At 45.8% G+C, this 25204-nt stretch overlaps 1 protein-coding gene across 1 annotated transcript in view; it reads right to left on the bottom strand.

Annotated features, from left to right (window-relative positions):
* Positions 1 to 25204, bottom strand: part of LOC116984793 (EF-hand calcium-binding domain-containing protein 4A-like) — a 123938-nt gene that overhangs the window by 51432 nt on the left and 47302 nt on the right. Inside the window, exons 4-8 of the mRNA XM_033039171.1 lie at positions 15240 to 15411; positions 12999 to 13145; positions 11617 to 11707; positions 10311 to 10406; positions 605 to 792 (exon numbers count right to left, since the gene is read on the bottom strand). Of these exons, the coding sequence (XP_032895062.1) occupies positions 605 to 792; positions 10311 to 10406; positions 11617 to 11707; positions 12999 to 13145; positions 15240 to 15411 (694 nt within the window). The remainder of the gene's footprint in view (positions 1 to 604; positions 793 to 10310; positions 10407 to 11616; positions 11708 to 12998; positions 13146 to 15239; positions 15412 to 25204) is intronic.

Below are 25204 nucleotides of genomic sequence, written 5' to 3'. Positions count from 1 at the left end.
CGTGCGGTTCCCGGAGGTTGCAGGTGGTTGCCGGAGGTTTCAGGTAGTGGAAGCAGGTAGGGAGACTGACAAAAACCTCCGGGAACCTCAAGGAAACCATGGGTGGGGCACAAAGTCTCCAGAGGTTTCCGTTCAGGTTTCCTAAGTGGGACAGGGGCATTATGATTGACCCTCCACAACCCTTAGGGTAGATAAATTCGAGAGACCCTTTAGACTTCAGAAATACAGCCAGAAACAGGCCCTTCGGCCCACTGAGCCAACCACCAATCACCCCGTGTACTAACACTATCCTACATAGTAGGGACAATTAACAATTTTATCAAAGCCAATTAACCTATAAACCTGTACAACTTTGGAGTGTTGGGAGGAAACCGGAGCACCCAGAGAAAAGCCACGTGGTCATGGGGAGAACATACAAGCTCCGTATAGACAGCACCCATAGTCAGGATTGAGCATGGGTCTTTGGTGCTATAAGGCAGCAACTCTACCACTGTGCCGTTTCCTCTATTAAAAATAAATTATCTGCACCCCCATTTTAAATAACCAATTGAGGATTTAATCCAAATCCAAATGACTTAAAAATGGCGAAGAAGCCGGTGCCTACCTGGCTTTGTTATGATGCTCACTTCGTGTCTCTTCTTGAAGAATCTGGAAGTTACACCGTGTGACCTCCAGGTCCTGCCTCGTCCTCTCCAGCTGGTTCTGCAGCTCATCATTCACACGTCTCAGTCTCTCGTTCTGGATCCTGACATCTGTCTGCTCACTGTTAAACTCTTCAAACTGTTGTTCCAGCTGTCAACATGATGAATGAAGCATGAGAACACATGATCCGTTACTTGAATGTGGAAGAAGTTAAAGTCAACCATTTTCTCCCATTCCCTTTACTCTTATAGCCAATCCCCACCATTGTATTACTGCCCTCTTGCTGAGCCCCATCTGTGCTGAGTAAAGCCCCTGTCCCACTTAGGAGACCTAAACAGCAACCTCTGGTGACCTTGCCCGCCACCCAAGGTCTCCATGAGGTCACAGGAGGTTTTGGTCACTCTCCCTAATGGTCGAAAGTGGTTTCTGCGTGGTCGAGGCTTCATCTAGGTTGCTGCTATTTGTTCATCATGATTAAAACCGGCCTCGACTAAAAATAGGTTGCAGTTTTAAAAATCAATAATTTTTTAGTCGCAGGTCTAGTCAAAGCCGTTTTTTTTCCATTGTCGAGGAAGGTTTTCAACATATGCGTGGGAGGTGGTAGGAGGTTGCAGGTCACCTCGACCTTGATTTTTTTTTGGGTGGCGGGCAAGGTCACCAGAGTTTGCTGTTTAGGTCTCCTAAGTGGGACAGGGGCTTTAGTTTGTGAAATTACTATGAAGGCATCAAACTTTGGACCTTTTGGGCTCATACGATGCTGAATCGCACAAAACCAGTGTGTTCATTGGATTAGTTTATAACTGTCACATGTAACGTGATTCTGTGGAATGACACCAAATGCTGAAGTAACGCAGCAGGTCAGACAGCATCGCTGGAGGACATGCATGGGCCGCAACTGTAGGCTCCACTGACCGTCTCCTCTTCCCTGGCTGCCAGCAAGTGGAGCCAGCAGCTCACCTGGATTCCAGTCCTAGTTCTAGTCCGAGCATCTGAGGAGGGATCTTGACCCGAACTGTCACCTATTCATGTTCTCCAGGGGATGCTGCCTGACCCGCTGATTTGCTCCAGCACTGTGTGCCTCAACAACCCTGGCTCCATTAGCACAACCTTCTCCTCCATGCAGTACAAAAGCCACTGATCTCCGAGATCACTCGTGAGGTGTCAGTCTCAAATGATATGGAAAAAACGCAGAAAGAAAAACATTCTGCTGCTTTCCAGGCAACGTCACATATCAAAGTGAAGAACATTTGCAGCATCTGAATATACATCAGATTTGCATCTGAATATACATAAACCAAATACTCTAGTTTAGTTTAGTTTAGAGCAACAGCTCCTAACAGGAAACAGGCCCTTCAGCTCACCGAGTCTGTGCTGACCAGCAATTCCTGTACACTAGTTCTATCCTACAATCTAGGGGCTATTTACAATTTTTACTGAAGCCAATCAACCTACAAACCTGTACGTCTTTAGTGTGTGGGAGGAAACCGGAGCACCCGGGAAAAACTTCTGCGGTCACGGAGAGAACGTACAAACTCTGTATAGACAGCACCCATTGTCAGGATCAAACCCGGCTCTCAGGCTCTGTAAGGCAACAATACTGCTGCACCACCGTGCCACAATCTGAGGACAAAACTTTTAACTGTGAGTGCCAGGTTTGAGAAACAAATTGATTTGCGTGATCATCCAAACATTCACAAACCAAATATGCACCATGGTCACCGTCACAAACGTCAGATCGGTCTTTCTGGGAGTGAACCCAGAGAGCGACGAGCCTGGATAAAGACCCCGGCCATGTCCTCAGAACCTGCATGGATTCGCTGGCCGGAGTATTCACCCATATCTTTAACCTCTCCCTATAACAAAGTCAGGTTCTCAGCTGCTTTAAGAAGACTACTTTCATCCCGGTGCCAAAGAAAAATAAGGTAGCGTGCCTTCACGACTACTGGCTGGATGACATGGCAGGGGATTGTGCAATCCCTGAGATTCATCTGTCCATACACACATATTCCTTAAAATTACGCTAAGCATCCTCACTTTTTCTATTCAAAATAATCACTCTAATAGTGAAAAGACACAAGGTGCTGGAGTAACAGGATGTCAGGCAGCATCTCTGGAGAAAATGGAAAGGTGATGCTTTGCATCAGGACTTCTCCATACCCTTCAGAATCTGAAGAAAGGTCCCGAACCTAGGCATGTTCTCCAGAGATGTTGCCCGGCCACCTGAGTTAATCCAGCACTTTGTCTTTTTCTGTAAATCAGAATCTGCAGTTCCATGGATGTACTAGTCACCTTATTACAATCATACAATTGGGTTAACGCATCAAACCCATATTTAGTTGGCTTCCAAGGAGACCTCCCAAGAACATGTAAAGCTTAAATATGTGCACTTACTTTCTAAGTGGATGTATTCATATGTGCTAAATGGATTTCATCCATTCAGTTTGTAAAATAAAAAACATAATTTTGCATGCTTTGCAATGCTTTTGTTGTTAAACCTCTCAATGGAAGTCTTAAAACCAGGTAAGGTTCTCTTCCTTCATCCATTACTCTGACAATTCTCACATAAACTCCTGCTTTTACGGGTTATTTCCCTGATGCAGCACTGCAAATTCGTGATTTATTGCACCACAGGGCTCTTTCAATCAACCCAAAAACATTAAGTCAATGAGCAAGCTTTTTTAGTAGCTGACACTAATTTATCAGTGTTTATGGGCAGTAAAATGTGAATAAGAGAATACTTTGCATCTTTTAAAAGCAGCCAACACGATTTTACTAATTATATTGCAGTATCACTCACATCAGGTAGCTTTAAATCTATTGATACAAGGCTCAGGTTTTTTAAATCAGGAAACAAACTGGGTGCAAAATAGCAAAGGAATTATTTGCATGAGACCTACTGAAGGGTTTTAGACCTAATTAATGTTAAATGATGGTTAGGAGAATTCTGACCGAAACTAGCAAGATATGTAAAAACGAACTGCAGATACTGGTTTATACCGAAGATAAAAACAGTCCTGGAGTAACTCAGCAGGTCAGCAGCATCTCTGGAGAAACAGGATGGGTGACGTTTTGGTTCGGGACATTTCTTCAGGCTATCCAGATACAAACTACTGATATGAAAAATGTAACTCTCAGATCCCCTTTAAACATCCTCCCCTTTATCTTAAATCCATGCCCTCTAGTTTTAGATACCTCAACCATGGGAATCGCATACCGGTTATCTGCCCTATCTAAGTCTCCCATAATTTTATACACCTCTTCATCCTCGCTGGAGTTTAGAAGAATGAGGGGGGACCTCATTTAAACGTACCGAATAGTGAAAGGCTTGGATAGAGCAGGCGTGGAGAGGATGTTTCGACTAGTGGGATAGTCTAGGACTAGAGGTCATAGCCTCAGAATTAAAGGACGTTCCTTTAGTTCCTAAATAATTTCTTTAATCAGAGGGTGGTGAATCTGTGGAATTCTTTGCCCAAGAAGGCTGTGGAGGCCGTCAATGGATATTTTTAAGGTAGAGATAGATAGATTCTTGATTAGTACGGGTGTCAGGGGTTATGGGGAGAAGGCAGGAGAATGGGGTTTGGAGGGAGACAGAGACCACCCATGATTGATTGGCAGAGTAGACAATGGGCCAAATGGCCTAATTCTGCTCCTATCACTTATGACCCTGTCAGTTTTCAGCCTCCTTCTCTCCACACTAATGAGAAGCTTGTTGGAGAGGATGGGTAGGATTGTACCAAGTGAGATTGATAACATCTTGGGGCTTTGAAGTTGCTTTGCTTGACTCTGTTGAACACTGAAATGGGGTTCCCATGGTTATGATTGCGCTGTGCCTGCCAACATAAAGCAGATCGAAGATGGAGATGAATTTCTACACGGCATCAAATTTGAGCGAGGTGATCCAGAGTCAAAGGCTCTGAGTGATGGTGAGGTGTTCCTCTGGATTGAACCCAATGCCCACCAATGGAATTAGAGTCATAGTCATATAGAACGGGAATAGGCCCTTCAGCCCAACTCATCCATGCTGACCAAGATAGCCCTCTAAACTAATCCCATTAGTCTGCGTTTGGCCCATGTCCCTCTTAAACCTTTCTAACAATGTACATGTCCAAGTGTCTTTTAAATACTCTGATTGTACCTTCCTCAACTACCTCCATTTTGGGCACTTAATACAAATTTGATTGCGGCCCATAAATGTCTGCTGTGGCTCATCAGATAACGCACTCACCTCTGAATCAGAGAGTCATTATTCCAAGTGCACTTCAGAGATCTGAACGCAAAAACAACTAGATTCCTCTTCCATTACTACGCTAACAATGTAGCTCTGTCATTGCTGCCATCCTTTGGAAAAGATCTTTTAATGGGGTTCCATCAGTAACATACTCCCTCGTAAGGTCATAAGATCAAAAGTGATAGGAGTAGAATTAGGCCATTCGGCTCATCAAGTCTACTCTGCCATTCAATCATGGCTGATCTATCTCTCCCTCTTAACCCCATTCTCCTGCCTTCTCCCCATATCCTCTGACACCCGTACTAATCAAGAATCTACTGTATCCATCTCTGCCTTAAAAATATCCACTGATTTGTCCTGCTCAGCCTTCTGTGGCAAAGAATTCTACAGATTCACCGCCTTCCTAAAAAAGATCTTGGAGAATACCAAAGACCTGGCACTCACGGACCTCATCGGAGCCCTGCTGAAAGATAGGCGCTTCTATGTTGTCCTTAACAACAAGCAAAGTCGCTGGCGACGACAACGGAATGGCTTGCCTCAAGGTAGTGTGCTGGCTCCACTACTATATAACATCTACACCAATGACCAGCCAATGGACCAGAACACTGAGCGGTTCATCTACGCCGACGACCTCTGTGTAACATCCCAAGAGAGTACGTTTGAAGCTGTAGAAGCGAATCTCACCTCAGCCCTAGATGAGCTACACCTCTACTACGAGCGCAACCACCTACACGCAAACCCTGCGAAGACCCAAGCCTGCTCGTTCCATCTCAGGAACCGGGAAGCAAACAAAACCCTTAACATCACATGGTCTGGAACACCTCTTGAGCACTGCACCAACCCTGCCTACCTCGGTGTAACACTGGTACGCACTCTCTCCTATAAGGAACACGTTAAAAACACCAAACTGAAAGTTAACTCCCGAAATAACATCCTCCGGAAGCTGACCAACTCCAAATGGGGAGCCACAGCACACACATTAAGATCTACTGCTCTGGCCCTGTGCTACTCCTCTGCGGAGTATGCGTGTCCTGTTTGGGAGAGATCATCCCATGCCAAGAAACTAGACCCAGCGTTGAATAACACCTGCCGCTCAATCACTGGCTGCTTGAAGCCCACCAACATAAACAACCTGCACCTCCTCGCTGGCATTGCCCCTGCTGATGTGAGACGGGAAGTCGCCAGCCGAGTAGAGATGACCAAGGCCACCAGTGATGAACGCCACCTCCTCTACGGACGTGTACCCCCGGCCCAACGGCTGAAGTCCAGGAGAAGCTTTCTCAGCCATGTCCAGCCCCTAATAGCATCACGGGAAGAAACCAGACTCCAACTATGGACAAAAAGGCTTGAGGACGACCCCCCTCCTACTGACATGGGTATCCCTCCTTCTGAAGCCCTCCCTCCGGGCTCAGAAGCACCATGGGTCCAGTGGTAGACGCTCAACCGCCTGAGAACAGGAACAGGGCGATCAAAAGCTGCCATGGCCAGATGGGGATATGAAACTGGCCAAACCACCTGTGAATGTGGAGAAGAGGACCATACAATGCAGCACTGCCTTGTCTGCCCCCTACTACCCAACCAGTGCAGCCCAAAGGATCTTGCAGTGTTCAATAAAAACGCAAAGGACTGTGTAAAGGAATGGGAAACTGTCATATAACCAACCAGCTTCAAAGACACGAAAAGAAGGAGAAGACCACCCTCTGACTAAATACATTTCTTCTCATCTCCTTCCTAAAAGAACGTCCTTTAATTCTGAGACAATGACCTCTAGTCCTAGACTCTCTTCACTCTCCCACTAGTGGAAACATCCACTCCACATCGACTCTCTGCAAGCCTTTCTGTAAGTTTCACATCAAACGTCCTAAAGATTTGACGACCAGGGCAATTTCCCCTAGTGTCTCATCAATATGTATTCTTCAGTTAACCTCACAAAATCAGATTGCCTGGTCATTACCACATTATTCTGTGAGAGAGTATACTATGTATACATTTTTTCAACATACTTGCTATATTGTTATGACTGCTTCAATGACTGCTGCATTAGTTGTAAGGTGCATCTGTGGGAGGTTTCACATGCAACGCAATGAAATTACAGATCACAAATTACAGCTGAGTAAACCTGTGGGCTTTCCTGTAGAGTTCATGATGTGGTGATGTTGTCTAACCAGATTATGTATAAATAGACTTTGCAATCTGCTCTAGGCAGGTTTTGTTGATCAGAGCATAGGGACTAACTAAAAGTAAATATCTGAGCACAATACCCACAAACCTTAAGCAAGCTAAAAAATAATTATAATAAATTCTTACGTAAGGATATCATTGTTTGAATGGAATACAAAGCAAATCATGACAAGGTTTAAGATTTGGTTCCCACTGCAATCTATTTAAGCAACAGAATGGAAAAAAAGGAGAGGCAAGTCTAATCATACTAAGCTCTCAGCAAATATAATTATTACTTAACTCCAAATTACACCTTAGTAAAAATATACAAAAATAATGAAAACATCATGTACATTTAATTTAGTTTAGTTTAGAATTTCAGCGTGGAAACTAGCACTTTGGCGCACCGAGTCCACACCAACCATCGATCACCCGTACACTAGTTCTATTCTACACGCTAGGGACAATTTACAGGTGCCAATTTACCTGCAAAACCGCATGTCTTTGGAATGTGGGAGGAAACCAGAGCACCCAGAGAAAACCCACGTGGTCACAGGGACAACGTACAAACTCTGTACAGACAGCACCCATGGTCATGATTGAACCCGGGTCACTGGCGCTGTAAGGCAGCAACTCTACCGCTGCGCCACCGTGCCGCCCCTATTACGTGTGTAATAGATGATCTTGCTCCAGTTAAATAAAGTACTGTAACTCTTTTGCAAAAGCTTCTCTTCATTTCTTTGCATTCAACATATCATCCTTCACAATATCTGCAGCTCCAATGAGATTCCACCACTAAACACATTCCTCAGCCCCTCTGCGTTTTGTAGGGACTCTCTGTGCGGCCCCCTTGTCCACACTTCCATCCCCATACACCACTCCCCTGCTGCATGGGAATGAGGAGTGGTGATGGGAACCATTATGGCAGGAGGCTCAACATCAGTCCTTTCACCTCTTCCCTTCCCACCATCCAGAGACCTAAACTCTCCTTCCAGGTGAAGCGCTGATCCACTTTTTCCCGTCAAGTCAACTGTATTCAGAAGATAGAGACAAAGTGCTGGAGTAACTCAGCGGGTCAGGCAGCATCTCTGGAGAAAACGAATAGGTGACGTTTCAGGTTGGAACCATTCTTCAGACTGAAAGTAGATGTGGGGGGGAGTGCGGAAACAAACTGGAGGCGAGAAAAATCTAATAATAATAATAATACATTTTATTTATGGGCGCCTTTCAAGAGTCTCAAAGACACCTTACAAAAATTTAGCAGGTAGAGGAAAAACATGTAAGGGGAATGATATAAATAGTAGAGACATGACTAGTACACAAAGTAAAGACAGAATTCAATTCAAAACACAATATGAGGCAATTAATGCACAGATGAAAAGGGAGGGGGACGTGGGGCTAAGGATAGGCAGAGGTGAAAAGATGGGTCTTGAGGCGGGACTGGAAGATGGTGAGGGACACGGAATTGCGGATCAGTTGAGGGAGGGAGTTCCAGAGCCTGGGAGCTGCCTTGGAGAAGGCTCTGTCCCCAAAACTGCGGAGGTTGGACTTGTGGATGGAGAGGAGACCGGCTGATGTGGATCTGAGGGACCGTGAGGGTTGGTAGGGGGAGAGGAGGTCAGTGAGATATGGGGGGGCCAGATGGTGGAGGGCTTTGTAGGTGAGGACCAGGATTTTGTAGGTGATCCGGTGGCAGATGGGAAGCCAGTGAAGTTGTTTGAGGACTGGAGTGATGTGATGCCAGGATTTGGTGTAGGCGATGAGTCGGGCGGCTGCGTTCTGGACCAGTTGGAGTCGGTTGATGTAGGTGGAGCTGATGCCAAGGAGAAGTGAGTTGCAATAGTCCAGTCGGGAGGAGATGAAGGCATGGATGAGTCTTTCAGCGGCAGGAGGTGTGAGAGAGGGTCTGAGTTTGGCGATGTTGCGGAGATGAAAGAAGGAGGTTTTAATGACATGGCGGATGTGAGGCTCAAGGGAGAGGGTGGAATCAAAGATCACGCCAAGGTTGCGGGCCTGGGGAGATGGGGAGACAGTGGTGCCGTCGATGGTGAGAGTGGGGTTATTGATTTTGCTGAGTGTGGCTTTGGAGCCTATGAGGAGGAATTCTGTCTTATCGCTGTTGAGTTTGAGGAAGTTATGTTGCATCCAGGTTTTTATAGCTGACAAACAGGAGTTGATATGGGAGAGGGGGGGGGGGGGGGGGTGGTGGGGGGATTTGGTGCCGAGGTAGATCTGGGTGTCATCAGCGTAACAGTGGAAGTCCAGGTTGAAGTGGCGGAGTATCTGACCAAGGGGGAGGATGTAGATGATGAAGAGGAAGGGGCCGAGTACGGAGCCTTGGGGAACGCCTTGAGTGACTGCGGCTGTAGCAGAGGTGTGGTTGTGGAGAGAGATGAAGTGGGATCTGTTGGAAAGGTAGGAACGGAGCCAGCTGAGTGCAGAGCCTTCAATGCCGAGGTCTTTGAGTTTGGTGAGCAGGATGTTATGGTTCACTGTATCGAAGGCTGCGCTCAGGTCGAGGAGGATGAGGATGTTGAGGGAACCAGTGTCAGCAGAGGTGAGGAGGTCGTTGAGGACTTTGAGGAGAGCAGTTTCTGTGCTATGGAGGGGGCGGAAGCCAGATCTAGAACAAATCAGGGTCGGCAACAGATGACATCAGGATGGGTGGACCCCATAATGGCCCATTGTTGGCAGGGGAAGATGTGTTAACAAGAGGGATGCGAGGATGCGAACAGTGGAACTGGTAGGATGACTGGGTGGGGGGGAGGGGGGGATGCAGGAATTACATGCAAGTAGAGAAATTAATGTTCATACGTCTGGGTTTTATTTAGTTTAGTTTAGTTTAAAGATACAGCGTGGAAACATGCCCTTTGCCCAACCATGTCCACACCAACCAGCCATCCCCGCACATTAACACAACCCTACACATACCAGGGACAATTTTACATTTACACCCAGCTGAAGGAACAATACCTCATCTTCTGCCTGGACGCAATATTAAACCCTCTAACCTGTGATAACATGTTTTTCTTCCAATCTACAGACTAGGTAATGAACGCCTGACTTATGAACACAGGTACATATGAATAATACATTGTAAAACATTTCTTAATGTCATTATCGTTAAATGCAAGAACAGACCAAATAATCATTGATAAAATAAATGTAACTCTCCCACTCCTCCCCCCACACCAAATTAATTCTGAGGAAAAGGATTCCAAATGAAAACTGGGTTAAACCCGTTAATTGAAAAGTAAACCATCATGGAGCCACCTCGTACCTTCTTTTGTTGTAGTATGATGCTTTCTAAGTCCTGCTCCTTGCTCTTCAGTTCCCTTTCTAGCTGATGGTTCCGTTCACTGTGCCTCCACACATCCTGTTGAAATAAAAGGCAAGAGCATTTACTTTTCGTTACGTTTCACTCTTTCTGTGGTTCATTTGCAGATGACACCAAGGTCGCTGGAGTTGCAGACTGTCGAGGAAGACAGTCAAAGTATACAGCGGCATATAGATCAGCTAGAGAAATGGGTGGAGAAATGGCAAATGGTGTCTAATCTGAGCAAGTGTGAGGTGGTGCACTTTTGGAAGTCAGGTATATAGTTAATGGCAAGTCACTTTACAATATTGATGTACAGAGGGATCTTGGGCTCCAAGTAAATACCTCCCAAAAGGTGACAACAGAAGTAGATAGAATGGTAACGAATGCATATGGTGTTTGTTGGAGCATAGAGTAAAGATTCAGCAAGCCATGATGCAACTTTATAGGACTTTGGTTAGGCTGCATTTGGAGTATTGTGTACAGTTCCATTACAGGAAGGAAGTGGAGGCTTTAGAAGCACTTTACCAGTATGCTTCCTGGATTACAGGGTCTAAGCTAACGGAGAGAGTGGACAAACTTGGATTGTTTTCTCTGGAGTGTCGGAGGCTAAAGGGAGCCCAGATGGAAGTATATAAAATGATGCAAGTCATAGGAAGGGGCAACAATCAGAACCTTTTTCCCAGAATGGAAAAATAAAATATTAGAGGGCACAGCTTTAAGGTGAGAGGAGCAAAGTTTAAAGGAGATGTGTGCGGTAACATCTTTACACAGAGGGGGTTGCGTGCCACTCCCCAGCATAATTAGTACCAGCTGGGTTGACCAGTTGAACTGACTCAGCCTAGAAAACCCAGGTAGGTTAGACCAGACCCTGTGGAAATCGGCTCTTTGGTAGACTGAGTCCACGCCAACCAGTGATCTCTCCACACTCGCACTATCCAACACACTAGGGACAATTTACAATATTTACTGAAGCCAATTAACCTACAAACCTGTACGTCTTTGGAGTGTGGGAGGAAACTGAACTTATGCAAAATTACACGGTTGCAATCCTCCTTTTAGTTACCCATACATTAGAGATACAGTGCAGAAACAGGCCCTTTGGTCCACCGAGTGCACTCCGACCAGCAATTACCCCATGCACTAGCAGTACCCGATAGACATGGGGTATTTTACAATTTTTTACCAAAGCCAATAAAATTAATAAAAAACAAATTGGAAAACGTTTGGATCAAGCCAGAGTGCCCCAAAAATAAAATCAAGGAATTACCTCATTCAATAACTTGTTTTTCTCCTTCTTGATCTGTTGCTCCATTTCATCATAAAGACAGCGTACCTCTCTGTCATGCTCACACTCCTTCCTGTAGTTTAATAAAAGGTGCATCAGATAACAATGCGGAAACTTTGCCGACGGTGTCAAAAGGGGACTGGACAACATCATTCATCTTGGAATGATCTGCTCTCTCTCTTGTACAGAAACCATTGAGGAGGTAGAAAGAAAATATACTATCTACTTCTTGTAGGTAAAGCAAAGAAAGTTAAACGGTTAAGAGGCCTTTCAAGTTCCTGACACATTTGGTAACTGTATTCTCCTCTCCTCTCCTCTCTTAAAGAATTGATTGCACCAGGTTCAGGGGCAGCTTCTTCCCCGCTGTCATCAGATTACTGAATGGTCTTTCCATGAACTAGGCTGTAGTCCAGATCTCCCAACCTACCTCAATGCCCGCCTAGCACATTTTATTATTTGTACTTTTCAGTGGTTATTTATAATCACATGTTTGAGTTTGAGCTTAGTTTATAGTCACATGTACCGAGGGTACGTGCTAACCAGTCAGACAGACATACAGTGAAATTCTATTTTTGCATACAGTTCAGTAAAGTATCACCAAATGTAAGCAAATAAGTACAAATGTATGGAATTATTCCACTGAGACCACATGCAAAAGTCGCCAGGTTTTGGCGCCATTTTCAAAGTCCAGTCCGGTCTACGCGCTCGGTCTCCTGGAGCGGTTTCCGATCCAGACAAGCCCTGGGCTGCTGCAGGGTCTTCAGCCGTCTCCTCCGTCCAGATCGTCCAGTGAACAGTCGTCCCTCTCCTCGCCCAGCCACCCTCAGCCTTTGTGCCTTGAGAGCGCGGAAGGTAAGACCCAGGTTCACTCTCTTATGGCCCTTATTGGTCTTGCGTCCACTGTTGCCGGCTGCTCTCTCTTTCGTTGTAACTGTACTGCTATAACGCCACTGTAACATTATTTTTGCACTCTGGTATTTTTCTCTTCCTGCATTACCTGTATGGCTATATCATATGCATGTATAGTATGATTTGTCTTTTCACTCTATCTCTGCACTCGTGACAATAGTAAACCAAATCAATATAATGAGTCAATACCAATTCTTCACATGTTAGCTGGACCAACAAGTACTAGACATTCACTGATGGAACTCAAAGGCATTATGCCCTAACTCATTCCTTCCTTAACCAGGCAATCATAAATAATCACTTCCAGCAAGGGTTGCTGGATGGTGTTCAGGGACTAAGTCAAGAGAGAGGGGGAATATAGAATAAAGGGAATACGTGTCTTCAGTTTTTGCTTGCGAGAGAGTATAAAGTAGGTTTAAGCAATTATATAAAGTATAAAGTGTGTAAGCAATTACCGTTTCAGTGCTTGCTCTATGGTTTCCTTCTCCTGATGCATCTCCTGGATGTGTGATGAAACTTTGACTAAAAAGTGTTCAAAGTTCACCAGCAGTTCCGGCTTCCCTCTCTGGAGCCTGGCCCACAACTCCCTCACCTCACTTTGACTGAAAGGGTTAAGAAAAGGCAAATTTAAAGCAAAAATGCCAACGTTTTCAAGTTCATTCATGAAAAAAAAATAAAGTAATCAATATAATGAATAACAGTGTTGTAAGTTTCAGTTTTAGTTTAGTTTAGAGATATAGTGTGGAAACAGACCCTTCAGCCCTCCGAGTCCATGCCAACCAACGATCACCCCACACACTAGTTCTATCCTACACAACAGCAACAATTTACAGAAGCCAATTAACTTACAAACCCGCGCATCTTTGGAATGTGGGAGGAAACTGGAGCACCCAGAGAAAACCCGTGCCGTCACAGGGAAAACGTGCAAACTCTACACAGACAGCACCAGTAGTCAGGATCGAACCTGGTTCTCTGGCGCTGTAAGGCAGAAACTCTACTGCTGCACTGGGCCACAAGTTTTGGAGATGCTGTTTTACATGAAAAGACGAAAAGTGCTGGAGTAATTCAGCGGGTCGGGCAGCATCTCTGGAGAAGATGGAGAGGTGACATTTCTTCAGACTGAATGTGTGGGGAGAGTAGAAAGTTGGAAGAGAGGTGAGGCAGCACAAAGTGTACCTCACCTAGACTTGCCCCCTATTTCTCCCCTCCCCCTCCATACCTTCCTCAGTCTTCTCAATTCGCAACTCCTCAATCTTTATGTCTCACACCTCTTGTTTTTTAATCTCTGGCCTTTGTTTCAACCATCTGCCTATCAAAACCTGCCACACTTTATCTCGCCTCTCCTCTCTCCCACCTCACTTTCCCTCTACCCCCTACAATCTTGTAAATGTGGGATATCACCACAGAATACTCCATCAAGCATTGTGGTGCGAGTCACTGGAAAATGCATTGATCACTTATGTTAAATGGAGTGTAGCCCTGACCAAGTCAGTTAAAGATAACACACCTTATCTTTTACATATGAACTTTTCACTTTTTTGAAGGCAGATTTCTCAAGTTGGTGCCTAATGAACCAAGTTCTACCTGAGGGTTCTCGTGATGATGGTTCATTTTGGCTCAAAGATTCAAGTAACAAGAATAACTATTTCTTAAAACCAGATTGCTGTCTGGTTTAGAAGGTTTCAGCTCCAAAGAGAGGTTGGGCAAACTTGGATTATTTTCTCGGAATGTCAGAGATTGAGGGGAGACTTTATCTAAGTAAAATTAAGAGAGACAAAGTGCGGGTAGACTTTAGACTTTAGAGATACAGCGCGGAAACAGTCCCGTCGAGTCCGCGCCGACCAGCGTTCAGCCCGTACACTACACACTAGGGAAAATTCACAATTTTTACTGAAACAAATTCAGCTGCAAACCAGTATGTGTTTGGAGTGTGTGAGGAAACCGGAGCGCCTGGTGAAAACCAATGCGGTCACAGGATTGATCCTGGGTCTGTGGCGCAGTAAGCAACTCTACCGCTGCACCACTGTGCCGTGCCGCCCCTAGACAGTCAGAACCTTTTTCCCCAGGGTTGAAATATCCAACACTAGAGAACATAGTTATAAGGTTCTAGGGGGGAAGTTTAATAGAGATGCACGGGGCAGGTTTATTTACACAGGAAGTGGTGGGGGCCTGGAAATCCTTTCTGGGGATGGGGATGGGGATGGGGATGGGGGGGATCACGTACAGGCAGATGAGATCAGTTTAACTGGGCATCATGTATGCTGCAAACATTGTGGGCCAGTGTCCCACTCCTGTGCTGTACGTTCTATGTACTATGATCAACATTGGATCAATTTTAAGGCCAGCTACATACTCCTATTCAATCATAAAACCAGTTGTTAGATATTCATTATATAACCTGATTACATGATCAAATTAATAATCTGGACCAGGTTTTCCAGAGGCCTTGAATAAATATTACTTTGAATTAAACACAATTAATTTGTCTTGAACACAATGAAAGGTCAAAAGGCCCTTTCTTTATCACAATAATAAATTCTTGAAAATCAGCTCTCAAAATCTCCTTCACTTATCTGAACTGTACTTTCTTTGGATTTCTGTACCAGCTGAACTATGACGAATCAGGTACTAATATTATTTTTTCTTAGACACAAGAAATAAAATGAACATGAATAGCAGATTTGTAAAGTGCTTACTCCTCAAAGATCTGCGAAGCTCCCAGCTGTTGCATCATGAAACAAAATCGCTTCTCTTCCTGATCCGTGACCATATCAAGCTCTTCTGACCAGCCCGATTCAAACGTTTCATCATGCCTCGAGTTTTCTAGGTTTTCCGCAGTTGGCACTACCTTGATGCCAGTGAATTGACCTGAATGTTCGAGGGAAATATAATAGCTAAAAAAAAAAATTCTAACTTTGACAATGCAAATCCTAAATTCAAATAAGCAGTAAAACCATCACCATCGAAGGGAACTCTCAAAAAGGCAGCCAACATCATCAAGGACCCACACCACCCTGGCAACACTCTCTTTTCACTCCTGCCACCGGGAAGAAGGTATAGAGTGTGAAAACTGCAACAGCCAGGTTCAGGAACAGTTTACTACCAACAACTTTATACACACACACACACACACATATATATATATATATATATATATATATATATATATATATATATATATATATATATATATATATATATATATAGTGCATTCAGAAAGTATTCAGACCCCTTCACTTCTTTCACATTTTGTTACGTTACAGCCTTATTTTAAAATGGATTAAATTCTTTTTTTCCATCAATCTACACACAATACCCCCGAATGAAGAAGCGACAACAGATGTTCAGAAATTTTTGCAAAGTAATTAAAAATAAATAATTGAAATATCACATTTACTCAGACACTCAGAATTGAGCTTTGGTGCATCTTGTTTCCATTGATTATCCTTGAAGTGTTTCTACAACTTCATTGGTGTCCACCAGTGGTAATTTAAATTGATTGGACATGATTTGGAAAGGCACACACCTGTCTATATAAGGTCCCACAGTTGCCAGTGCATGTCAGCGCAAAAACCAAACCATGAAGATGAAGGAATTGTCCATAGACCTCTGAGACAGGATTGTGTCGAGACACAGATCTGGGGAAGGGTATAAAACAATTTCTGCAGCATTGCAGGTCCCGAAGAACACAGTGGCCTCCATCATTCATAAATGGAACCACCAGGACTCTTCATAGAGCTGGCCGCCCGGCTAAACTGAGCAATCAGGGGAGACGGCCCTTGGTCAGGGAGATGACCAAGAACCCGATGGTCACACTGACAGAGCTCCAGAGTTCCTCTGTGGAGATGGGAGAACCTTCCAGAAGGACAATTATATCTGCAGCACTCCACCAATCAGGCCTTTATGGTAGAGTGGCCAGATGGAAGCCACTCCTCAGTAAAAGGCACATGGCAGCCCGCTTGGAGTTTGCCAAAAGCTATGAGAAACAAGATTCTCTGGTCTGATGAAACCACGATTGAACTCTTTGGCCTGAATGCCAAGTGTCACGTCTGGAGGAAACCAGGCACCGCTCATCACCTGGCCAATACCATACCTACGGTGAAGTATGGTGGTGGCAGCATCATGCTGTGGGGATGTTTTTCAGCGGCAGGAACTGGGAGACTTGTCAGGATCGAGGGAAAGATGAACGGAGCAAAGTACAGAGAGATCCTTGATGAAAACCTGCTCCAGAGCGTTCTGGACCTCGGACTTGGGCGGAGGTTCACCTTCCAACAGGACAACGACCCTAAGCACAAAGCCAAGACAATGCAGGAGTGGCTTCGTGACAAGCATGTGAATGTCCTTGATTGGCCCAGCCAAAGCCCAGACTTGAACCCGATCGAACATCTCTGGAGGGACCTGAAAATAGCTGTGCATCGACGCTCCACATCCAACCTGACAGAGCTTGAGAGCATATGCAGAGAAGAATGGGAGAAATTACCCAAATACAGGTGCGCCAAGCTTGTAGTGTCATACCCAAGAAGACTTAAGGCTGTAATCGCTGCCAAAGATGCCTCAACAAAGTACTGAGTGAAGGGAAGAATACTTATGTAAATGTGATATTTCAGTTATTTATTTTTAATTACTTTGCAAAAATTTCTAAACACCTGTTTTTGCTATTTTGTTATGGGGTATTGTGTGTGGATTGATGATTTAAAAAAATAATTTAATCCATTTTAAAATAAGGCTGTAACGTAACAAAATATATACACACACACATATACACACACAAAAAAAAAATATATATAGATATACACACATGTGTGTATGTGTGCGTGACATTGCCATCATGTCTTCAGCGCGTCGTCAACAGAGCGCAGCGGATCATCGGGACAGAGCTACCAGCCTTGGAGGGCATCTACCACACGCGGTGCCTCAGGAAGGCCCTCAGCATCCATAAGGACTCATCACACCCCTGCCACGGTCTGTTTCAACTACTTCCCTCCGGCAGACGTTACAAGGCCTTCTACGCCCGAACCTCCAGACTCAGGAACAGTTTTATCCCAAGAGCTATAGCGGCTCTGAACCGGCCCTAATGAGTGCCCCCCCACCCACCCACCCACCCCCTTTGGACAGTCTCCCTCAGATGGTCACGTCAATCAATTCAGCTTGCTTATTTATGTATTGTATTTATTTACCTTTCTTGTACATCAGTGGAGCTGCACACTAAATCTCGTTGCACTGACGTGCAATGACAATAAAAGATATTATTATTATTATTATTATGTCTATGTAGTTCAAAGCTTATTTGGAGGTTGGAGTTTAATAGCCTGATAGCTGAGGGGAATAAGCTGTTCCTTGAAGTAGACACAAAATGCTGGAGTAACTCAGTGGAACAGACAGCATCTTTGGAGAGAAGGAATGGGTGACGTTTCGGGTCGAGACCCTTCTTCATCTCTCGACTCGAAGGGTACCCATTCTTTCTCTCCAGAGATGCTGCCTATCCTGCTGAGTTACTCCAGAATTTTGTGTCTACCTTCGATTTAAACCAGCATCTGCAGCTCTTTCCTACACAAGCTGTTCCTTAACCTGGACATTTAAGTTTTCAGGTTCCTGCACCTTCTTCCTGATGGCACGAGTGAAATGAGTGTGCAGCCAGGGTGGTGTGGGTCTCAGATAACGTCTGGGTGCTTCAGTGGAGGCAATCATAGAAATGAAAAGAAACAAAGTGAGAATGAAGAACTGGAAACAAGGAACTGCAAATGCTGATTTACAAAAAATGGCACAAAATGCTGGAGTAACTCAGTGGGCCAAGTAACATCTCTGGAGTACACAGTGACTTTTCGTGTCAGGGCACTTCTTAAAGTGAATGAGGGAATGTGAATCACATCACGTCACACAACTAGCAAGTGGATGGAGATCACACCTAAAGCCCTCAGAGCGAATTGGAGACACAGAGTAGACAGCTGGTCTCTGGAGCCATAAAAACAAACTGCTGGAGGAACTCAGCGTGTCAGGCTGTATCTGCGGGGCAAAGGGATGTGAAGTTTTGGGTCAAGACTCTGTTTCAAAATGAGTGTGTAATGGGGAAACACTCAATATAAGTGGGAAGGAGGAGAGGAAGCAGGAAATGGTGAGCAATAAGGGGGTGTATGGAATAATCTGACAGAGGAGGCGGTTGAGGCAGGTACTATCACAACATTTCAAAAGGATTTGGACAGGTACATGGATAGGAAAGGTTTAGAATGATATGGCCAAATGTAGGCAGGTGTGATTTGTGGAGATGGGGCATCCTGGTTGGTATGTTGGGCCGAAGGGCCTATTTCCATGCTGTATGACTCCATGACTCAGTAAAGGGACACAAAGTGCTAAAGTAACTCAGCGGGTTAGGCAAGATCTCTGGAGAACATGGATAGGTGACGTTTTGGGTCTGGACCCTTCTTCGGACAAACAATAGGTGGATCCAGGTGAGGAGGGTTGATGGAGGATTGAGATTGATGGGGGAGGGGAGGCTGGAGATAGTAAGAGGTTGAGCAGTAATCAATGAACAAAGGGAAAGTGAGTCAAACCTGTTCACACAACAAGCAATTAGAAGGAGATAAGGGCCAAAGCTTCCAGAGTAAAGGTGTTACCCTGCCAGCTGGTGAATGGGCATCACAGAGGAATCAGAGCAAGAACATTTTATGATTATTACAGCTCTGATGATAATAATAATCATAATATCTTTTATTGTCATTGCACGTCAGTGCAACGAGATTTAGTGTGCACCTCCACTGACGTACAAGAAAGGTAAATAAATACAATACATAAATAAGCAAGCTGAATTGATTGACGTGACCATCTGAGGGAGACTGTCCAAAGGGGGTGGGTGGGTGGGTGGGGGGGGGGGGCACTCATTAGGGCCGGTTCAGAGCCGCTATAACTCTTGGGATAAAACTGTTCCTGAGTCTGGAGGTTCGGGCGTAGAAGGCCTTGTAACGTCTGCCGGAGGGAAGTAGTTGAAACAGACCGTGGCAGGGGTGTGATGAGTCCTTATGGATGCTGAGGGCCTTCCTGAGGCACCGCGTGTGGTAGATGCCCTCCAAGGCTGGTAGCTCTGTCCCGATGATCCGCTGTGCTCTGTTGACGACGCGCTTAGGAGCTCTCCTCTCCGCCTCCGTGCAGCTGAGATACCACACTGAGATGCCATACGTTAGTATGCTCTCTGTGGTGCAGCGGTAGAACGTTGTCAGCAGCTGTTGGGGCAGACCAGTCTTTTTTAATGTCCTCAGGAAGAACAGTCGTTGCTGTGCCTTCTTGACCAGCGCGGCGGTGTTTGTGGACCATGTGTGGTCTTCTGAAATGTGAGTGCCCAGAAACTTAAAGCTGGACACTCTCTCCACACTTTCCCCGTAAATGGAGATTGGGGCGTATTCTCCAGAATGGGACCTCCTGAAGTCAATAATCAGCTCCTTGGTCTTGGAGGTGTTTAGTGCCAAGTTGTTATTGGCGCACCAGTCCGCCAGGTTCTGCACCTCCGCTCTGTAGTTTGTTTCATCAAGTTCAAGTTCAAGTGAGTTTATTGTCATGTGTCCCTGTATAGGACAATGAAATTCTTGCTTTGCTTAAGCACACAGAAAATAGTAGGCATTTACTACAAAACAGATAAATGTGTCCACATACCATGATATAAATATATACACACATGAATAAATAAACTGATAGTGCAAATAACAGAAAGTGGTTGGTAATAATCAGAGTTTTGTCCGAGCCAGGTTTAATAGCCTGATGGCTGAGGGGAAGTAACTATTCCTGAACCTGGTTGTTGCAGTCTTCAGGCTCCTGTACCTTCTACCTGAAGGTAGCAGGGAGATGAGTGTGTGGCCAGGATGGTGTGGGTCTTTGATGATACTGCCAGCCTTTTTGAGGCAGCGACTGCGATAAATCCCCTCGATGGAAGGAAGGTCAGAGCCGATGATGGACTGGGCAGTGTTTACTACTTTTTGTAGTCCTTTCCTTTCCAGGGCGCTCAAATTGCCGAACCAAGCCACGATGCAACCGGTCAGCATGCTCTCGACTGTGCACCTGTAGAAGTTAGAGAGAGTCTTCCTTGACAATCCGACTCTCCGTAATCTTCTCAGGAAGTAGAGGCGCTGATGTGCTTTTTTGATGATTGCATTAGTGTTCTCGGACCAGGAAAGATCTTCAGAGATGTGCACGCCCAGGAATTTGAAGCTCTTGACCCTTTCAACCATCGACCCGTTGATATAAATGGGGCTGTGGGTCCCCCTCCTACTCCTTCCAAAGTCCACAATCAGTTCCTTGGTTTTGCTGGTGTTGGGGGCCAGGTTATTGCGCTGGCACCATATGGACAGTTGCTCGATCTCTCTTCTGTACTCTGACTCATCCCCATCAGTGATACGTCCCACAATAGTGGTGTCGTCAGCGAACTTGATGATGGAGTTCGCACTGTGGTTCGCTACGCAATCATGGGTATAGAGTGAGTACAGCAGGGGGCTGAGCACGCAGCCTTGAGGTGCTCCCGTGCTGATTGTTATTGAGGCTGACACATTTCCACCAATACGAACAGACTGTGGTCTGTGGACGAGGAAGTCAAGGATCCAGTTGCAGAGGGATGCGCAGAGACCCAGTTCTGCGAGTTTGGTAACCAGTTTGGAGGGGATGATTGTGTTAAATGCCGAGCTGTAATCAATGAATAGCAGCCTGACATATGAGTTTTTGTTGTCCAAGTGGTCCAGTGCGGAGTGGAGGGCCAGCGAGATCGCATCCACCGTTGATCTGTTGTGGCGGTACGCGAACTGCAGTGGGTCCAGGTTTTTGTCGATGTAGGAGTTGATTTGCTCCATGATCAACCTCTCAAAGCACTTCATCACCACCGGCGTTAGTGCCACTGGTCGATAGTCATTGAGGCATGTCACCTTACTCTTCTTGGGCACCGGTATAATTGATGCCCTTTTAAAGCAGGTGGGGACCTCAGACCTCAGAAGTGAGAGGTTGAAAATGTCCGTAAAAACTCCCGCCAGTTGGTCCGCACAGGTTTTTAGAACACGACCGGGTATACCATCAGGACCAGGTGCTTTTCGGGGGTTCACCCCTCTGAAGGATTTCCTGACATCGGCCTCTGTGACTGAGACTGAAATGCCATCGCAGCGAATGGGGGATCGGGAAGGCACATCAGTATTCTCCCTGTCAAAGCGTGCGTAAAACGCATTGAGCTCGTCAGGGAGTGATGTTACACCGGCAATCGAGCTGCCTCCTGGTTTTGCCTTGTAGGAGGTGATTGCATTCAGACCCTGCCACAGCTGACGAACATCTGTCTCGTCCTCCAGTTTGGAGCAGAAGTCCCTTTTGGCCTTTTTGATGGCCTTACCAAGGTCGTATCTGGTCTTCATGTAGGCCACTGTATCATCGGAGGTGAATGCCCTGTGTCTGGACTTCAGGAGAGTGCGGATCTCAAAGTTCATCCAAGGTTTCTGATTGGGAAACACTCGGAAGGTTTTTGTAGGGATGCAGTCCTCCACACATTTCTTTATGAAGTCTGTAACGACTGTGGCATATTCGTTCAAGTCCGTTGCCGAGTCCTTGAACATTGCCCAGTCTACAGACTCCAAACAGTCCTGGAGTTGTTCTTCTGCCCCCCCCGACCAGCTCTATGCTGTCCTCACTTCTGGGGGTGCGCTCTTTAATTGCTGCTTGTAGGCAGGAAGAAGCAGCACCGCGGCATGGTCGGATTTACCGAAGTGAGGGCGAGGGATAGAACGATAGGCATTCTTGATGGTGGTGTATCAGTGGTCGAGGGTGTTAGGTCCTCTGGTGCAGCAGGAGACATGTTGGTGGAAGTTGGGGAGTGATTTCTTGAGGTTCGCCTTATTGAAGTCCCCAGCAATGGTGGTAAATGCCTCGGGGTAAGACGTCTGGTGTTTGTTGACCACGGCCTGCAGCTCCTCCAGTGCCAGACGGACGTCTGCCTGGGGTGGGATGTAGACCGCGGTCAGGATAACGGCGGTGAATTCTCTCGGGAGGTAGAAGGGACAGCACTTCACCGCCAGATGTTCGAGGTGTGGAGAGCAGGAGTTGGACAGGACTGCCACGTCGGAACACCACGCAGAGTTGACCATGAGGCAGACGCCCCCTCCTCTCCCTTTCCCAGATGCCAGGGTACGGTCCATGCGGTTGATGGAGAACCCTTCAGGCTGGACCGCTGAGTCTGGGGAGCTGGGGGTGAGCCATGTCTCTGTGAAACAGAACACAGAGCATTCCCTCAGCTCCCTTTGATAAAGCAGTCTTGCCCTTAAGTCCTCCACTTTGTTTTCAAGGGACTGTACATTAGCCAGTAGGATAGTAGGGAGAGGGGGCCGAAGTCCCCTGCGCTTCATTCTGACCTGAAGTCCTGCCCGACGGCCACGTTTCCGGACACAATGGAGGCTTCCCCTTTGTCTCCAGGTGCTGTACTTGCTGTACCTGCTGTTTCTGTGGACCTGCGCTGGAACGGGGATTCCCTCACAGACGGCAGCTCCAGCTCCGTAACGAACGGGGATTCCCTCAAAGTCGGCAGCTTCAGCTCCGTTGTTCCTGGGAGATCCAGCCCGTCGGCTGTTGGGCTGATCACCGTTGGTGATCAGCCCAATCACTGTTGTGTCGTCTGCAAACTTCACGATGGTGTTGGTGTCGAATGCAGGGACACAGTCGTGAGTGAAGAGGGAGTAGAGCATGGGGCTTTGATTGCTAGATGGCGGTGTATAGTTCAGTTTAGAGATACAGCGCGGAAACGGGCCTTTCAGACCACCAACTCCACGCTGACTAGCAATCCCCGTACATTAGCACTATCCTACACACTAGGGGCAATTTACAATCCTTTCTGAAGCCAATTAACCTACAAAACTGTGCGTCTTTGGAGTGTGGGAGGAAACCAAAGCACCGGAGAAACCCCACGTGGTCACGGGGAGAACGTACAAACTCTGTACAGACAGCACCCGTGGTCACGATCAAACCCAGGCCTCTGGCATTGTCCTCTACCCCTGCACCACCAAGATGAGAAAATACTTCTTCACCCAGAGGGCAGAGAGTCTTGGAGATCATTCTTGAACGGGGCAGTGGAGGCTAAGTTATATTCAAGTTACATTTGATTTTTGGAAATTAAGAAATTCAAGGAATATGGGGTTTGTGTAGGAGGTGAAAGATTGGTCTTGGATGGCCAACTCCTGCTGCTATCTATATCTTGTGCAAGCCAGGCAAAGTGATAATTCCACCAATAAGTTTAAGTTATTATACTTGTCATGTTTAATCAGTATGAGTCACCTCTCGACAGTAGTCTGGTCTGTTCTACTATTTGGCTGCAGTAGATGTATCATCAAGCATTCAGTAGAGGATTGTAGGAGACCTGCTGTTTTGCAAAGCAGAATAACCCAAGGATTATCCCCCCCCCCCCCTCCCCCTAATGACCTGAATGCCTCACAGTTTAATTTAGTTTAGTTTAGGGATACAGCACGGAAACAGGCCCTTCGGCCCACCGAGTCCGCACCAACAAGCGATCCCCTTACACCAACGCTATCCTAAACCCACTCTGGCCTTTACAGTGACAAGGCCACCAGCATAATCAAAGACAAGTCGCATCCCGGTCGGTCTCCCATCAGGCAAAAGGTATCGAAGTGTGAAAAACCACACCTCCAGACTCAGGGACAGTTTTGTCCCAGCTGTTATCAGGCAACTGAACTATGCTACCAACAACTAGAGAGAGGTCCGGAGCTACTATCTACCTCATTGGAGACCCTTGGACTATCTTTCACTAAACGCTATTCACGTTATTCCCTTTTATCCCGTATCTGTACTCTCTGGATAGCCTGACTGTAATCATGTATTATCTATCCACCTGCTGGTCAGCACACAATAAAAGCTTTTCACTGTACACGTAACTAAACTAAACTCAAAATCAAAAGTTAAAAATGCATGCTAATTCCACGACTAATTTCCATTGTATCTATTTGGAGTAGCACCGGAGGGATGAAAGGAAACCCGTAATTAAGTCAGAGTTGTCTGTGTTGCCACTGGAGTCTAACCACAGCAGGCCATCATTGGGTAACATGTCCTATTCAAAGTACACGCATAAATATTACACCGGATCTTTCATTGTAACCGTGTGGGAGTTGAAAGAACATTTCCAATTGAAGGAAGCATTGATTTGGAACTAAGCTGTACTGCAGACACTATCTTTGCTTTTATTTAGGCTGGAGAGTGGGTCTGCTTTTTGTATCGGGAACAAAAGTACAGATGGCTGTTATTCTATTCATCTCTTTCCGCCTCTTTAAATTCACTGAATGCCATTACAATAAATTACGGCATCTGCTGGATATAAGCTCCTGGATATTATTCACGGTTGGCAAAATGGCCTGGCCTCTCCCCAGGGTCTCATGTCATTCACCAATTCAAATATTTCCTCAAGACTTTCTCAAAAGAATCAGGTGTTTACCTCAAATAATGACTCCTGCACATTTCAGCTGCAGAAATGTCATGGTTAGAGGTGTTTACAAGGATATGGGTCAGTGCAGGTAAATGGAACAAGACCTAGATGGGCACCTTAGTCGACAGAAGATTTTCATCTGAATCTTTTCCAGCCAATCAATTAAAATCAATAACCTTTTGTTGCGATTGTAGAACATAGAACACGAATAGGCCCACAGAGTCC

Source organism: Amblyraja radiata, chromosome 20, assembly GCF_010909765.2.
Source record: "Amblyraja radiata isolate CabotCenter1 chromosome 20, sAmbRad1.1.pri, whole genome shotgun sequence".
In the NCBI taxonomy this organism is placed as follows: Eukaryota; Metazoa; Chordata; class Chondrichthyes; order Rajiformes; family Rajidae; genus Amblyraja; species Amblyraja radiata.
Note: the sequence above shows the minus strand (reverse complement) of the source record. Positions and strands in the feature narration are given on the sequence as shown.